Raw genomic sequence first — 18,804 nt, 5'->3', positions numbered from 1 at the left:
GTTTCTTTCTGAGGCATTCACTGAATACCACCCAAAAGCCTAGGGTGTGCTAAAACACAGAGCCAAAGCGCTACGTGTCATACAACCAGCAAGAGGGAGCCAAGGAGTCCTGGTCAACAGCTTGGCCTCCAACAAGGAGCCCTGTCTCATTTAACAGGTATTGCTTATAGGATAATGTTTTTCAGAGTTGTTGTCTGTTTGTTTTTGCAAAATATAGACAAAATATAGTGTGTATATCATAGAAAGGTTTTAAAGAAAAATAAACATCTCTCTTTCAACCACCCAGTTTAAAAAAGAGCACAATCTGGAGAGCCTCAGGTTCTTTATGAAACTCAGGGATAACATATTGACCTCCAGAGCCTTTAATACTGACAAGTGATCAGCAAATAATAGCTAAAATATTATAACACACAGAAATACTAGCCTAAAGATAATTAGTAAACTGAATACATCTTAGACAGTTGTTAACTCTTTAAAATCACAATTAAGAGATCCCTCTATGAAGCTACTCCGATAAATTTAAGTTATTTTTAGATAAAGTCCACTACAGGAAATTAAAGGTCATCTTTTCCCTAAGATTGTTTGACTTATACCTGAGTGTGTGGAGCTCATCTCCTGATTCTTCAGACCCTCATGGACAGTCCTTGAGGATGGTATTCTGCATCAAGAAAAAGCAACAAAATATAATGAGATAGTCCTTAAGGTCAGTAAAATGTGAGGATTACTTTCCTTCAAATCTAAGAAGAAAGCAAATGTGGCAGACTGCAAAATCTGTACCAAAAAGTGCTTCCTTGATCACACTCTTTTTTTAAAAAGCAATTATTTTAAAAGCTATTTATATGTTCTAAGGGGAAAACAACAGTATGTAGACAGTGCTGTGATACTGCACGTTCAAACGAACTTGCATTTATGTGAGCAACAAACTACAGGCTGCCTTGTGGGACTCTCAAAACACAAGTAAACTGCAGATGATCTCTGATTGACAGTGGTTTCACTTTATGATATTTCAACTTAATGAAGGTGCAAGAGCAATAAGCATTCAGCAGAAACTATACTTTTACTTTTGATCTTTTCCCTGGCTCATGTTATGTGGGATGATCCATGATCCTGGGCAGCACACCAGTCAGCCAGGAGATCACAAGGTAAACAATCAATACACTTACAACCATTCTGTTCTTTGCTTTCAATACAGCAGTCAATATATCAGTTGGGTGTTCCTTGTGGTGGATGATTCTTCCACACTGGAGGCTAATATAAGTGTCCTGAGCATGTTTAAGTTAGGCAAAGCTACAATGTTTGGTAGGTCAAGGATATAAAATGCATTTTTCAACTGATGATATTTTCAACTTACATTAGCTTTTTTGGGACATGATCCCAGTTTAAGCTGAGGAAGATTGTACCATTTTTTTTTTAACAGATGAAGAACAGAAACATTTTTGTTTCCTTCTTCTATTTAACATATTTTTTATTACTTACTGTTTTTCTGGTTGAACCACTGCAATTTTCCTCTGTTTGTGTACTGTACAAAGAAAAAAAAATCCATAAATGTCAAGAAAAATAAAAAGACAAAGGAAAGTTACATACGCGTTAAGTTAATATTAGCTTACAGCTGACCCTTGAACAACATGAGTTTGAACTGCATGGGTCTCCTTATACAGGGCCTTTTGCAACAGTAATCACTGTAGTACTACACCACCTGAGGCTGGCCGGCTCCTCAGATGCAGAACCACAGAGACAGAGGGCCAACTGCGGGCCATGTGCATCTGCATGCTGGTGAACGTGGCAGATCCCGGGACCAATCCCCTGTGTACACCGAGGGACAGCCACACACCGTTCACTGGTCTTCAGTACATTCAAAGAGTTGGGCAATGATTACCACAATTGATTTGAGAATATTTTTACTATCTCAAAAAGAAACTTGGTACCCCATAGCTATCACCTCTTTATTTACCACCCCTGAGCCCTAGGCAACTACCAATCTACTTTTCCTCTCTCTAGATTTGCCTGTTCCTATAAATGGAATCATATAACATGTGCTCTTTTGTGACTGGCTTCTTTTACTTAGCATAATGTTCTCAGACTTCATCCATGTTCTGGTATGTATTAATACCTCATTCCTTTATAGTTCAGACTATTCCACAGTATGGAGATATAACATCTGTTTATCCATGCATCAGCTGATGGACATTTGGACTGTTTCCCGCATGAACATTTGTGTACAAGTTTTTCTATAGATATATGTTTTCATTTCTCATGAGTATATAACTATATTTAATACTCTGAGGATCTGCCAGGCTTCTATCCAAAGCAGCTACACAATTTTATATCCCCTGGATATAAAATGAAGCTAGCTGGCCTAGGGAGGCATAAAAATATTATTTTGAGTTTCTGTATAAAGACATATCAATACTTATTTCGAGTATTTGCTACTTAAGTATACACAGAACTAGGTTTTAAAAACAGGTGACCCCTGAACAATGCAGGGGTTAGGGTGCCAACCCCCATGCACTCAAAGATCCATGTATAAATTTACATTCCACTCTCTGAAGGTGCAGTTCTTCATCCACAGATTCAACCAACCAGGGCTCATGCAGTACTGAAGTATATATGTACTGAAAAAACCATGTATAAGTAGACCCACACAGTTTACATTTGCACTGTTCAAGGGTCAACCGTACTTTAAAGGAGGATATTTTATGGTATATAAATATCTTTCAATATTTAAAAGTAAGGGGCAGGAACACTTTAGGGTTAGGTTACTAAAACTTGGGCACTTGCGTCTTGCTCAATCTCTTCCTCTCACAGTTGTTGGCTCTGATGGAAGCCAACTGCTGTGCTGGGAGCGCCCCCATGAAGCAACCCAAATGGCAAGAAACTGACATAAGCCTCCAACTGACAGCCAGCAAGGAACAGAGGCCCTCAGCCTCGCAGCCCACAAGGAAATGAATTCTTGCCCACAAACATCTGAGTAAACTTGGAAGCACCGCCTCCCCCAGTTGGGCCTTGAGATGACAAGAGCCCTGCTGATACCCTGAAATGCAGCCTCACCAGACTCGGATCCGGAGGTCCCAGCCAAGTTGTGTCAGATTCCTAACCCATAGAAACTGTGAGATAACAAGGGTTTTGTTGCAGTGAATAATTTCCTAGGCAGGAACGGATAACCAGAATATAATTTTATTTTTCTCTTAAATGTCCAGATTCATCCTACTTGATAACAGCCAAACAACATACTATTTAACAATCAAACCTTTGACCCAGAAGTAGACAGTTACCTCGCGCTCGGCGAGGAGTGCTGAGGGGATGGCCATTGGTTTCACACCAGCCCAAAGGAAATATATCCATTGATTCCACGTTCACAATAAATTCAGGTATGGGCTTCTTAGAACCTGTTTAGATTTTAAAAAATATTTTTAAGACCACTACATAGTTTCTTCATAAACAACTTCCTAGACAGTGTTCTAGCAGACAGTGCCCAGTGCTCTACTGTTGCAAAAGACACAAAGTTTCTTTAGCAAATTTCCTTTACAAAAGTCATACTTCTGCCCAGGTGGCATAGTGGTAAAGAATCCACCTGCCAATGCAGGAGACACAAGCCCTTGAGTCGGGAAGAGTCACTGCAGTCGGCAGGAAATGGTAACCTGCCTCAGTATTCTTACCTGGAAAAGTCCAGACAGAGAAGCCTGGTGGGCTACAGTCCATGGACTGGCAAAGAGTCAGACACGACAGAGCAAATACACACGTACTTTTTCATGTGCAACAAACATTTAGAAAAAAGTAAACTGTCCCCCAATAATGATCAAAACAGGCGGTGAATGTACAGGGTGACCCTTAGTTAGGGAACAGCAAATAAGCTACTAGAACTACCAGTAATATTCAGATGGTCGACAAATATGGTAGTGAATTCCATGAAATAACTGGAAAATAAAAGGCAAAAGTTATAGTTCTACTTGTTTAAAAAACATCAGTTCTGGTACTCAGGAACAAGCCAGGAGGTAGAAAAGGTAGCTCAAATCAGAAAGTGATGAAGACAAGTTGCTCAGAAGGGGCTGCACAAAACATGTATACCTAATACGGTTCTTGATCCCTGTGTTAAACACTAACTCTGCAAACTGAGAACAACATAAGAACTGAGTCTGGCTATCCAAGAATGAATAAAAAAAAAAAAATCCAGGCCAAACATAGTTAGTTGTAGAGCTGAGTACTCACATACTACTTTCTGTTCACAAACCTGTTCTACCACTGAATATTACTTCTAGTATAATATATCTTGTCAATTTCATATACTTTTTGGTACTTCTAGTTGGGGACAACTGAAATATAATCTCTTGAATAAGCTGGTTATTAATGCTCAAGCTCATATATTTCATTCACATTAAAATATGTTATTTAATCTATATTTTTCCCTTCAAGAAAACAGAGGACCATATAAGTGAAGGCTTTTATTCATGTTCATTTCCTAAAATTTGAAGGTCAAGGACAGGAAGACAACTTTTTAGAGTCTTAAGTCTCTGAACAAGAACCTTATTCAGTTAATCAATTAAGTTGAACAAGTCACATTACAGGGGTAAACAGGAAGGCAAAGAACAGTGTTCAGAGGAAGGCTTCTCTGGGGAGCTGATACTTACCCTCCAGCTGGAGCCACAGGTAGGAGCCTCTCACTGCAGTAATGGTGGCAACACACACTTCTTCGGGGAGAAGAGGGTTCACTGCCTCAAGCTTCATGTTCTCCTTAAATTCATGCTCAGAAATTGACTAGAAAATAAATTCATCAAATAACATACTCAGTATTCACTCATGTGCTCATCTGAGAGATCTTTCCAAGTAACATTTAATCCCAGAGTAACTTCCTCTACTCCACAGCCCAGGATAACTGTCCCTTCCCCTCCCTATAGAAGATGAGACTTATCCTCTAGGCAGTAAAACATCAGATCCCTGGGCAGGAGGACACAGGAACTGTTGAGGGTGTGCATGCTGTCCAAAACAGGGATTACCATATGGAAAGCCAGGAGGCCCAGCCTCTGCCTCTACCTGCCACACAATGGACTGAAAGAGACTTCTTGTGTTCATATGACAAGCACAAGAAGGAACACATAAAGATATGGATTTAGGTTTCTCCAATAAATGGCCAGCCAGATCCTTCCCAACTGGGTAGTTCATGATGGACAAGTGCTACCTACATGCTCAGAGCTTCCAATCAGCCTTTTCTTTTAGTCCCAATTTCTTAAAAATAATCAAGCAAATCCTACCGAGGAATTAACAGGTATCTAAAGATAAGAAAGCTAGAGACAAAAACAGGTAAAATAAGCAACTTAGAGAAGCCAGATTATGCAAGAAGAATAATCACAAAAAAAGCAGGAGTAATTAACATCCTCTGAAAGATAAGAAACATTACCACATCTTTAAAATAAGAATAGCATATTATTAAAAACAAATTCAGAGATCAGAAATAGGTTTTAAAATTTTAAAATGTAAAAAAATAAAAAATAAATAAAATTTAAAAATGTGATATCAGAGCTTCCCTAGTGGCTCAGTGATAAAGAATCCACCTGCTAATGCAGGAGACACAGGTTTGATCTCTGGTCTGGGAAAATCCCACACACTGAGGAGCAACTAAGCCCATACACCACAACTATTAAGCCTGTGCTCTAGAATCTGAGAGCTGCAACTGTTGAGCGCATCTGCCCTGCAACAAGAGAAGTCACCACAATGAGAAACTTGTGCATGCAACAGAGAGCAGCCCCCACTTACTGCATCTGGAGACAAGCCCATGCAGCCCTCCTAGCACAGCCAAAAATAAACTTTTTTTAAATGTGATAACAAAAATTAAAAACTCAAGCGCTGAAACATAAAGTTTAGGAAATCTTCCAGAAAGCAAGGAAGAAAAATCCTAAGAAGTAGGAAAGGTACTGGGGAGGGGGCAGGCGGTATGGGGGATTAGGGGCCTGATCCAGATGACCAATAAAATGAGGAATTTCAGAAGGAGAAAAGAGAGAGAGAAAAGGAATCAAAGAAGAGATTTAAGACAGCTTCCCAGCACAGAGAGGCAAAGGTCCAGAGAGAATCCACTCTCCACGCACCAGCACATGGGTGAAGATGGGCCAAGCCATGGTTTCACACTGAAATATAGTGACAAAAGAGATTCTATAGTCTTCCAGGAACAGAGAAAAAGACAGGTCATATATGAGAGATCAAGAATAAAATGTCTTTTAACTTCTCAATATCAACACCATAAGGTAGAAAACTTATTTAACTTACATGCAGAGTACATCACAAGAAATGCTGGACTGGATGAAGCAAAAGCTGCAATCAAGATTGCCAGGAGAAATATCAATAACCTCAGATATGCAGATGACACCACCCTTATGGCAGAAAGTGAAGAAGAACTAAAGAGCCTCTTGATGAAAGTGAAAGAGGAGAGTGAAAACGTTAGCTTAAAGCTCAAAGCTCAACATTCAGAAAACTAAGATCATGGCATCTGGTCCCATCACTTCATGGCAAATAAATGGAAACAGTGACAGACTTTATTTTGGGGGGCTCCAAAAAGACTGCAGATGGTGACTACAGCCATGAAATTAAAAGATGCTTGCTCCTTGGAAGGAAAGTTATGACCAACCTAGACAGCATATTAAAAAGCAGAGACATTACTTTTCCAACAAAGGTCTGTTTAGTCAAAGCTGTGTTTCTTCCAGTAGTCATGTATGGATGTGAGAGTTGGACTATAAACAAAGAAAGCTGAGTGCCGAAGTAATGATGCTTTTGAACTGTGGTGTTGGAGGAGACTCCTGTGAGTCCCTTGGACTGCAAGGAGATCCAACCAGTCCATTCTGAAGGAAGTCAGTCCTGAATATTCATTGGAAGGACTGATGCTGAAACTCCAATACACTGGCCACCTGATGCGAAGAACTGATTCATCTGAAAAGACCCTGATGCTGGGAAAGATTGAAGGCAGGAAGAGAAGGGGACAACAGAGGATGAGATTGTTGAATGGCATCACCGACTCAATGGATATGAGTTTGAGTAGGCTCCAGGAGTTGGTGATGGACATGGAAGCCTGGGGTGCTGCAGTCCACGGGGTCACAGAGTCGGACACGACTAAGCGACTGAACTGAACTGAACTGAAGGCAGAAAACAATTGATGCTTTCAAAATTCTACAATGAAATAACTTTCAGCCTAAAATTCCACACTGAGCCAAATGTTGAGTCAAGTTAGCTGAGTGAAGATATTTTCAAACACAAAATGTCTACTAGAATTTATATCTCTTGCATCTCATTTCAGACAGCTTTTGAAAGACAGACTCCATCAAAACAAGACAGTAAACCAAAAAAAAGGAGGCACAAGATATATAAAACAGGAATTTCAAGTCCAAAAAAAAGGGGAGAGGCAATTCCTTGGGACACAGAGAAGAGCAGTTTCCAGAATTAAAACCACATAGCAAGCCAAGGGAGTAACCTGTCTAGAAAGGGGTTGTTAAGAGGGGTGTCTCTTAAAAAAAATTAAAAATGACAGATTTCCTGATGTGCAAACAGTTTTGAGAATCTACTGAGTGGTATGGGAAAAGGTAGTTTTATAACAAAGAAACAAAGAAAATAAAGCTATGAAAAACAAGGCAGTTATTAACTTGAGGACAAATTAAAAGAGAAAGCAATCATAAAATAATGCACTACTCATCAGGTGGGAAAGATTTGAGGCAAAAGGAGAAGAGGGTGGCAGAGGATGAGACAATTAGATAGCATCACCAACTCAATGGACAGGAATTTCAGCATACTCCGGGATGGCAAAGGACAGTGAAGCCTGGGATGCCGCAGTCTATGCAGGTGACTGAACAACAACAATCTGTGAATGACACTTAAATGTCCATGGCAACATAAATACTCAAATTCAGACTTAACCAAAAATTCCCTAATAGGAAGAAGAAACAGGACAGACAGAGGAGAAAAGCAGTAAAAGAGCCAGATTACTCATTTATCATAATACAGAATCAAGAGACACATCTAAAATTAACTCAAAAGACAGCAGTGTATTACAAATAAAGAACTATAAATATGAGAATAACAGTGAGAAAAATAGGAAGTAAATACTTCTGGGAAGGGAAGCCATGGAAAGTCAGATAGAGTAAGAAATCATTGTTTTATGTCCTAAGCTTTTCACTGTTATTTGGCCTTGTTAACCATAAGTAAGTTTAACAATTTTCACCCCTTAATATTTCAACATATTTTCATATTTAATGGATTATCAAAACTAATCATAAACTAAAATTTTAAATTCATATAATTTCAGCTAATAAAAAAATAAACCACTAAAACTGTTAAGCTAATTAAATTAACATTAACTTCTACAGTAAATGAACTTTTCCTTGGACCACTTTATTACAAGCAACAAGAGGCTTTTCTGGGTTGCATGAGAGAACTGGCTTCAGAGTAAACATCACTACAGCGCAGGAAGGCAGCAGTCCCCCGCAGCCCCGGAGCAGTGGCCCTGCGGGCATGGGATTCTCACCGGAGGGAAGCACCTCTGGGGAGCAGCTTCAGCACCACACTGTTTGAGGTAGTCGGCCCAGTCAAAGTCCTGGCCCTGGTAACCTAGGCAGGGACAAAAGAGCAATGACTCACACTTCATGTGCTCGCCTGGCTTCACCTCTCTGCTGGTACCCACCCACAACCTCGAATTTCGGCAAATTGAGGACTTGATCATTTTAGGGAAAAAACACCCTATCAAATCTAAAGTATTGTTGATTTTTGTAAAATAGAGCAACTCTGGATAGAATTTTTAACTTTCACACTTCAAATCAAGCATTTATTTGAGCAGTATTTTATGATTAGTTGTTGACAGTTTAACAAAAGATTTTAAAATAGTTATGACTGAATTTGATCTGTGCTAATAATTCGTCTCATTATCCTTCTATTATGACTTAGGCGGTAAAGGAAAAGAGAAAGCAAACAACCTACAGCACCAGTTAAATCAAGACTTCTTTCATAAAGCTACTTCCTAAAACATGTCTTAGCTACTACTAATACTCTCAACAGTTTCATTTTTTACAAAATCTCGATGTTCTCATAACCTGAGTCATGAATTCATTTCACAAAAAAAGCTGAGCTTAATTCCTCGCTTCAGTCTACAGGGTTCTTGGCAGAAGCCCCTCTAACCCAACAGCCTGACGGCACTGTCTCTGTGCCAGGGGCTGACGGAGCCTTGCTGCCCGCTGGGTCTGCGCTCCTCAGAGTTCAGTGCCCACAGGCACAGAGCAGGCTACCCAAGACTGTGCCAGCCTACGACGTGCAGCCACCTCCTCTTCCCAAGTCAGACTGGCACCATGTTTTCTCTGCCTCCACTTCAATTCCTGACAGTAAATCACCTGCCATTTTGAATTCAGAATCCACTACTTTCCTTCTATTTATAAAGACAGCTGCATTGTCTATAAAAATACTGAGAGCTCTGGTATCTTTAATAAAAATGTTTTATCTTCTCACAGAAAGACAGCAGACAGGATAAGGAACCTGGGGTGGGTGTTCAGAGCATTCATGCAAAGAACTTGCTCCTGAAGGTGTGTACCCCACCCCTTCCCTCCTCACCAGGCAGGCACCCCCACTGTCTGGTCACTGATGACGGAGAACCAGGGGGCTTCTGCTACCGGTTTCCCCTATCTGCTCACTGCAGGAACTGTCATTCTCACTCTTGTTTCTCCAGTGACAAGTCCAAGGCCTGGCTCAACACAAACATTCCACAAATGTCTGTTGGATCAATGAAGGCTGAACGGAAGACAAAGGTTCAGAGTCTGTGACTCTTGTGAACAGAAAAGAACACTCCCAGTCCAGTGTTCCAGCAGTCACCATTTAGAAAGCAAAGATACATTTTACCAAGGACTTGCCAATAAAGTATACATATATCGCCAGTCAAATAATCTGACTTGCTGATATAAAAATCAGATAAACATATACTTCCAGATACTCTAAATTAAAAATTTTTTTTAATTTCAGCTCAAATAAGTCCTATTTAGTAGCCTTAATTAAAGGGTCAAAGATTAAATTTTGCAAAGCTGCAAACATGAGGAAAATGAACTGCTACTTTCCTACCTATAGCCTGAGTTCTACTCTTGACCAAAAACCTCCCTCTGAAGTCCAAAGCATCTCCCTTTAAGAGGAGGTCCAGAAACTGAACAGTCATCAATGCACCTCCTCACTCTGGCTCTCAGGCTGCTTCTTGTAAGGCAGCTCCCAATGCTCATTGCATCCTACCCTCAGCCCTACTGCCTCCCAACAGACACAGATGGAGGCTGCATGGAATCCCAGGTTGTCATGAAGATATTTATCGAAGTAGTAGGACATACTTTCCCAGATTTCAAGCTTAATTTATGGGCTTCCCAGGTGGCTCAGTGGTAAAGAATCTCCTTGGCAAGCAAGGGACATGGGCTCGAACCCTGGGTCAGGAAGATCCCCTGGAGTAAACAACCCACTCCAGTACTCTTGCCTGGGAAATCCCATGGACAGAGGAGCCTGAGGGGCTACAGTCCATGGGCTTGCAAAGAGTCGGACACAACTGAACGACTAAGCACAGCACAGCAGCACAAGCTTAATTTGTAACATTTAAATATGCAGAAACTGGAATCTAGGTCTTTGTTTATACTTGTCTTGTGCCCCCAAACCACTAAGGACTGGACTAGGTATGAGGACGGGGACGACAAAAGATCCGGGTAAAGCCACCTGATAAATCTCATTTATCTCATAAATCTCATTCCCAAGCAAACAAATAAGAAAAGAATGAATACACACCAGGAGGGGGGCTGATGTGTAAACCATTCTTCAGACTCCACTGCACAGGGAAAATACCAGGGCTATCGGTGTGACACACGAAGGATCGCTGCGCACGATTCTCCAGTCGCAAATCATCCATTTCCACCAGAAAATACTTCTCATCAAAAACCTGTATGTATGATTTAACACACAAAATAGATAAATGTTTTTTGTGTACATATACACATACATGTGCACATACACATATGCCATTTCTTTGGTGTAGCTAATAAAGATGTTACAACAGTTTGTAGCCACATTAATAGTAACATTAAGTCTGTTTTAATACTATTACTAAGCACTCAATAAATCTTATCTTTATGTCAGGCATTGTTTTAATCAAATGCTTTTCATGTAATATTAATTCAGTTTTAATCTTTCTAACAATCTAATGAGGTACCATTATCAACCCTATTTTGCAGAAAAGGAAACTGAGTTTAAAAAACAGTTAATAACTTGTACCATGTTACACAGACAGGTAGAAACAGAGCTTAGATTTAAATCCAAGTGTGTGAGCTGTGAACAAAGTTTAGTTCAGACTTAGAGAGGAGTCAACTACACTAGTTTATTAGATCAGATCCTAGCCTAGTTTCAAATACCAAAAAGAAGGTTTCACGAACCTCCCCTAGCTCCTTACTACCTACCCTTCAGACTCCAGAAAGGACTTTCTGGCCCCATTGCACGTTCAAGATCCCTTCTTGTTCTAAGAATTATCCTCTTCTAAGACAAGAAAAATTCAAATCTCAACAGGTCAGACGATTCAGCTTCCAAGTAACCACTCCTCTTGTCGCACTTGACTTTTGGTTCTACTCTCAGTAAACCGGCTTCTGCTCTACTCCTAAAACAAAATCCTCTGCCTTATGAATCAGTTCTCATAACGAGTAACTGGGCCTGTTACCGTCACAGACAACCCACCCTGTTCTTGTGCGTACTCCTAACCAGACCCTTGTTTTCGTTAGTCTTTCGAAAGATTAAAAGTCTACATCTGGAATCTGTGGCTGGAACAACTCTACTTGTACATCTTGTGACACTAATCCACTGTTTCCCACACACCTGTTCACCCAACGAGCCTGGCACCTAGTTGGACATTGATGAAACCGCCTGCCTCCACTTTTCACCATGGGCTATCTCCTGGTTAGATCTCCTCTAGTTATGGAGGACTGCCACAGGACACAGCTAGGACTGCCCCCAAAGAATGTGCACCCCACTCCTCTGGTACCCAGGCTTTGGTTAACTGGGCCAATCAAGCTCTGAAAAAGGAATGTGCCACAAAGAGCTGGACATTAGAAACGTTAAGACGTGCACAGAACTAATTCTAACCTCGTAGCTTAGGAGAAACAATGGGTTGGATTAGCAGAGTCTGACGATCAAAACACCATCAATTTCCTAAAACAGCCACCCTGACAAGAATTCTTACCAAGAGAGTTGCCTCCATTTTACCTTAACAACTGTAGCAGGAGAGATGCCAAAAGGAGACCAGGGGTCCACAGCTTCTAATTTCATATTTACAGAGAAAGAATGAGTGCCGATCACTCGCTTGTCCTGAAATGCAAAGGCCAAGAGGAAATATAGTATTTTCACATTTATTTTATGCTAACATAACTGAATACTGCTCATTTAAAAAATTTTTTATTTAGCTGCTTTTGGTTGTACTGGGTCTTTGTTGCTGCACACAGGCTTTCTCTAGCTGCGGGGAGTGGGGGCTACTCCTTGTTGTGGTGTGTGGGCTTCTCATTGTGGTAACTTCTCTTGTTATAGAGCATAAGCTCTAGGAACACAGGCCTCAGCAGTTCTAACATGCAGGCTCATTAGCTGTGGCTCCTGGGCTCTAGACCACAGGCTCAGCGCCTGCAGTGCACAAGCCTGGCTGCTCCACGGCATGTGGGATCTTTCCAGAACAGGGATCAAACCCTCGTCTCCTGCATTGGCAGGTGGATTCTTACCCGCTGCATCACCAGGGAAGTCCTGAAAACTACTCTTAATTAAAATAATGAAACTGTCCAGCTTCTGTTAAATAATCTAGTCCTATAATTATCTTCCCAGCCTAGAAAAAACTACTCAGGAAAAAAGAAAACCAAGGGAGCAAGCACTCCTACTCACTACATTTGGAACACAAGGACCATCCACAGAAAAAAACAAGCTTATTTTAATACAAGTCAGGGCTATGTAGTTAAAAGCAGAAGAGAAAAGATTCAGAACGCTTTAAGAGCGTTCGGGAGAAAACCTAGACTACCTTCAGGTAAAAAGGAAGGATGATCATCACTCCAGCCTTGAAACCTCTTCGTCTCCTTCAGTCATCACAGCGCTTTCACTGACACCAGGGGTTATTTCACACTTGGCAGCTCCCTCAAATTGCTGTACTCTACTGTGAGAAGACGTCCCTATCTACTACATTTTTGTTTTTACCTTAAACAAATAAGATGGTAATGGCTCTTCCTCCTCTTTCACTTTGGCCAAGATCTCTTGCCACTCAGCTTCATTTTTCAGATGTCTGATGGCTTTAGTTAAAACAACACAGGATTCTTTAAGTGATGCAAGAACTTACAAATTTTATAACTGCTCTGAAAGCATTCACATAAACAAAAAAGTCACTTTCCCCTGGGAAAAGGGAGGGGTTCAAGCCCACTTATACCATCTTTACTCAGAGAACTCCAACTTCAGTACCTTGTGTCCTCTGTTCAGAACCTGGGTAGTAGCTGAGTAAAAACACCTATCATGAGACCATAAGGATTACTCTAGTCCACAAAATAATACAACATCCAAATTACAGTATGTAATAATGAATGCGAGTGATTTCAACATTAACTCCTATTTTAATATCTTGTTTTTAAGTTTTTTATTTTTTTAAACTGGAATATCTTTTAATCAATAATCTGCTTTGAACTCAAGACCTGTCCTACTCCTATATCTATCTGAATGCTACTTAGAGAACCTTCCTTACTTTTTTTTTTTTCTCTAAGAACTTTTCTTAGAGAACTTTTGGTAAGGGGTCAGTATAACTTAGGGCAGAAGTCAGTAAGAGCTGGGGCAAAAGGTGTATCAGTATGTGTGGCAAATTACTAAGGCAACAAAGCTCCCCCCTCCAAAAAAAAAGGCATTTACATATTCCATATACATTTACAATATTTCTATTAGGCAAATCAACAAAGGCTTTTGTAATATGCAGAATAATGTATTTTTCAGTCTCACTGATATTAATAAACAATAACGCCCAATATTAAAAGAAAAATGTATTGCTCCACACCTGATGGGGGTTGAAGCTCGTACCCTTGTTGAGCAGCCCAACCAACATGATGAAGAAACGGATCCAAGTAATACAACCAATGTTCAACATTATCAGAACCCTCAAGTCCTTCATAACGCAGCTTCAGCCTTCCCCCAATGTTGTCTACCACAGTAACAATCCAAGTACTTAAAGAGTCCTGGAAAGCTTGACATTCCAGCCTGGAACCTGGAGCAATGAGATCTAAAGGATTCCTCCCATTACGGAGCTATAGGTAAAAAAGCAAAATGATTTTATGAGAGGTAACATAATATTTTTAAAAGTCAAGTTTTAAATGAAATCAAACTAGCTATTATATTTTTATCCATTCAAAGCCAGGGACACTGAACCGTCTAATATTAGACAAGTTTGTATAGTATTATTTCTGGTGATGTGAAAATATCTACCTTAAAGAAAATTTACTATAAAGCAATAGAACTATTTTAAAAGATTTCTATCTCTAGGACTATGCTACACAGTTTCATCTAGAAAGAATTTTTAAAATATCATCATTACTTAGTCTTTGTAAAAGCCAAGTATGATCATCATTTTTAAAAAAAAAATCAAACATGACAAAAGTCAAAATCGCCCACAATCCACCTCCAGGAAAGAACATGATAAATGCTTTGGCAAACACTCTCTGAGAATAGGTTTTTTACACCCAAGTCAACATCCATCCATGTCTTATCTTTTTTTCTCTCTTGTATTTTTTGAAAACTATATATTGTTTTTCAGTGTGTTTGTGGCACTTAATATTTTATAGCTATCTTTCTATTACAGCACATACAAATCTTCCTCATCCTTTTAATCTGCTTTATTGATATTCTCTATTATACTTGGGCAGTAGTTTATCCACTTACATACTGATGGGATTTCAGTTATTTCTGATGTTTTACTCATTTCACAACAATGCTGTTACGAATAACAGTAAGTGTTTTAAATAAACTCAAGGAAAGGAAAAGTTTAATTCTCATTCTTTAGATATACTACTAAAAACTAGAAAAAAGAAATAAAAAAGGTTGATTTCAATATCATCATTTAATCATTTCTTAATGTTCAAACTTAATTTTTTTCCTCATAAGAACTGTTCTATGATAATTACATATTTATATATGTGCAAAAGCACATGAATAAAGGCACACATTCACAACTGAAGATAAAAATGGCTGAATCAAAGTCATTATAGAGCAGATTAATTCATTTGTTCATAAGATACTGTGTGGTGAGCCAGACCCTGACTAAACATGATTAAATGTGTCAGAGTACCGGCACACCTCTGAGATATTGCAGGTTCAGTTCCAGACTACAGCAATAAGGTAAATATAGAAATAAAGTGAACCATACTAATTTTTTGGTGTATATAAAAATTAAGTTTGTACTATAGTCTATTAAAAGTATGCAACAGCATTATGTCTAAAAAAACAATGCATAAACTTTAATTAAAAAATACAGAACAAGAAAACTAATACAATAGTTACATCAAAGATCACTGATCAGAGATCATACAAATATAATAATAATGAAAAAGTCTGAAGCATTGTGAGAATTACCAAAATGTAATACAGAAACAAAAAGTAAGCAAACACTGTTGGAAAAACAGTGCCAACAGACTTGCTCAAAGGAGGGTTGCCACAGAGCTTCAATTTATAAAAACTGCAGTATCTGTAAAGCACAGTAACGTGAAGCACAATGAATGGAGGTCTGCGTGTAGAAAGACCACCTAGAAACAAATTCAACAATCAAGCCTAAAGGGGGAATTGTGAATGGGTCACAGAATCAGATCTATAGGAGTTAAAACTATAAAACATTCAGAATATAGGAGCAGACTTTTATGACCATGAGTTAAGCAAAGCCTTCTTAGATTTGCAAAAAAAAGATAAATTGGACTACACTGAAATAAACTTTTGTTCTACAAACAATATCGAGAAAGTGAAAAAACAATCTACAAAGCTGGATAAAATAGTTTAAAAATCATATATCTTGATCTAGACTTGTAATTTGAATTTATAAGGAACTCTTACAAGCCAATAATAAAAAGATAAATAGCCCAATTTTAAAATGAGCAGATGTGTCTCCAAAAAAGAAGCACATAGAAAGATTTTCAATATTACTAGTCATTAGGGAAATGCAACTCAAAGTGAGAAGCCACTTTACACACAATAGGACAGCGATAGCCAAAAACAGAACAACAGGTGTTGGTAAGGATGTAAAGACATTGGAACCTTCATAAACTGCATTTCACATATGCTACAAACAATGCTGCTGGTATAACAGAAAGAGACAAAATGTAACTTAGAAACATCATAACCAATAAATTCATTTCACAAGAATAAGAAATCTATATTCACCAAAAAGCCCAAAAGCTACACTTTAAAAGAACTGCTAAAAGCAGGTAGGTAGTGGTCCAGGGTCTTCTGGGAAAAAACAAAGGGGTCTCTCAAGTCACCTGGTGTGGGAGTTACACATGTCCACACTGAAAGAGCCAACCCTGGCTCAGTTCCAAGTGAGAGCTCAAAAAGGCCACATTTCCAAGCTGCGTGAAAGAACCTGGAAAACTATAGAGTTTTACGTGTTTGCAACTAATTCAAAAACATTCTAGGCTCTGAGCAAGCCACCAGTTTACAACCTCTGAGGGTAAGTTTACACCCCTGGGTCTGTAGTAGTAATGCTGATCTGACTCAGAGTGGTAAATGAGCAAGCCATTTTAAGATTCCCTGAACAGGAAGATTAGAAGTTTTCCATCCTGATTCTGGAAGCAATAATACTCACGCCCTCTAGCAGCGGAACAGGAGGACTACATGCTCCCGCCAGGGTCTGCCGTAGAAACTCATCCCAGTCAGACACTTTATCTCTGATGCCTAGATGACGGAATCACACTGTCAGCCACAAAACGCAAAGAAAGTAAACCACACAGAATACAGAAAAACTAAGTCTGTGAAAATGGTTTAGAGGTGCATTTATCATTTTAATATGTAAGAGCCCAACATATTGATTCTTTGAGAGCTTAGAAATAATACTCCTGTAGATAAGAGTTACTTCCTGGTTAGTTCAATGAGTTGTATCCAGAAAAAAAAGAGAACGGGCCCAACTCACTGTAAGTATAATGTTATCCAAAAATGAGTTACTTTATTTTTTTATTGTGGAAATTTTCAAACATACCGAAAAGTAGAGAAAATAATATAATGAATCCCCATGTACGGTAGTTTCAACAACTGCCTTTTATCCTTGTTCCCTTCATCCTATTCCCTTCTTTCCCCACAGGTAACTTTCCCCACAGGGACATACATTTAAATTACTGTATTTGAAAATCACTGAAATAGTTTTTCTATTTTGGGTAGTTAATTCACAAGCTCCAAATACGGATTTCTTTATTTGCTTTTGCATTTTTTAAAACTTTTTTTCACAAATTATATAGAACATTTACATGGTTCAAAATTCTAATCTACAAAGTAAGTTACATTCAGAAAATCTGGCTTTTATCTTTGTCCCCTTCATCCTATGCCCTCCTTTTTAAAATGGTGTGTTCCTTACTGATATTCAACCGTTGTTCAATTAAAAAATATATTCCTTCATTTTTAAAAATGAAATTCACACACACATTCATACATCCTCCTCCTCCCTCATTCAATACGAATTTTTCTTTATTCATGTAACAAAATATCTGGAGACCACTCCTTTGATGTATGTAGACAGACTCTGTTTCTTTTAATGACTGTACCTTCTGTCACTATAAAGTAGTCTTTGGAAAGGTGATATATATTGTCACACACACACAACAGAATATTACTCAGTTATAACAAAGAATGAAATAATGCCATCTGTAGCAACATGGATGGACCAAGAGATTATACTAAGTGACATAAGTCAAAGACAAATATCATATGATATCACTTTTACATGGAATCTAAAAAATTTATACAAAGGAACTTATTTACAAAACAGAAAGAGACTCACAGACATAGAAAATAAACTTACAGTTATCAAAGGGGAGGGAGAGGGATAAATTAGGAGTTTGAGATTAACAGATATACATTAGCACATACAAAACAGAGAAACGATGAGGATCCACTGTATAGCACAGGGAACTATGTTCAATATCTTGCAATAACCTATATGGAAAAGAACCTAAAAAAGAATTTATATAATATGTATATGTATAACTGAATCACTCTGCTAAATACTTGAAACCAACACAACATTGTAAATCAACTATACTTCAATTAAAAAAGTAACAATAAAATACCCTTCTTTGTCTCTTACAGTGCTTTCTGATCTGAATTCCACCTTTGTCAGATATCAAGACTGAGCCTCCTGCTTTCTTTTCTATTTGCACCTGGTCTATGTATCTTTGTCCATCCTTTTCTGTTTATTCTTTCAGAATATCTCCATTTACGTATGTTTCCTGTAATAGCACAGAAGTGGGTTTTACTTTGTGAGCCAACCTGAATTGTTTACTTCTAATAGAAGAGCAAGCCCATTAATTTATATATAATTTATTTATAAACATAATTTATTTACATTATCAAAGATATGGCCTCAATGCTGACTTACTGTTTAATATTACATAAATTACCTGTACGGATATATAGTCTTTCACTATGTGATATATTTTATTTAAATATATACTTTTTCTTTTTAAAATCTATCTTTTGGCACTTAGAAAAGTTTGTGGTTCTTTTTTCCTTCTGGTTATCTTTATACTAATACCTTTATGTAACAATTCTAGTCCTCTCTAATTTTAGACTATTTTCTAT

General features: G+C 38.5%; 1 protein-coding gene across 6 annotated transcripts in view; it reads right to left on the bottom strand.

The window, feature by feature from the left end:
* The window catches only part of SFMBT1 (Scm-like with four mbt domains 1), a 114,483-nt gene that overhangs the window by 11,509 nt on the left and 84,170 nt on the right, over positions 1-18,804 (bottom strand). For all 6 annotated transcript variants that reach the window (XM_018038235.1, XM_018038234.1, XM_013973623.2 and 3 more), the window contains 10 exons: positions 16,820-16,908; positions 14,033-14,279; positions 13,195-13,286; positions 12,229-12,330; positions 10,768-10,918; positions 8,498-8,580; positions 4,626-4,752; positions 3,273-3,386; positions 1,477-1,519; positions 594-658 (listed from right to left, as the gene is read on the bottom strand). In XM_018038235.1, coding sequence (XP_017893724.1) covers positions 594-658; positions 1,477-1,519; positions 3,273-3,386; positions 4,626-4,752; positions 8,498-8,580; positions 10,768-10,918; positions 12,229-12,330; positions 13,195-13,286; positions 14,033-14,279; positions 16,820-16,908 — 1,113 coding nt within the window. The remainder of the gene's footprint in view (positions 1-593; positions 659-1,476; positions 1,520-3,272; positions 3,387-4,625; positions 4,753-8,497; positions 8,581-10,767; positions 10,919-12,228; positions 12,331-13,194; positions 13,287-14,032; positions 14,280-16,819; positions 16,909-18,804) is intronic.

The sequence above is a fragment of the Capra hircus genome, chromosome 22 (assembly GCF_001704415.2).
Source record: "Capra hircus breed San Clemente chromosome 22, ASM170441v1, whole genome shotgun sequence".
NCBI classification, from domain to species: domain Eukaryota; kingdom Metazoa; phylum Chordata; class Mammalia; order Artiodactyla; family Bovidae; genus Capra; species Capra hircus.
Note: the sequence above shows the minus strand (reverse complement) of the source record. Positions and strands in the feature narration are given on the sequence as shown.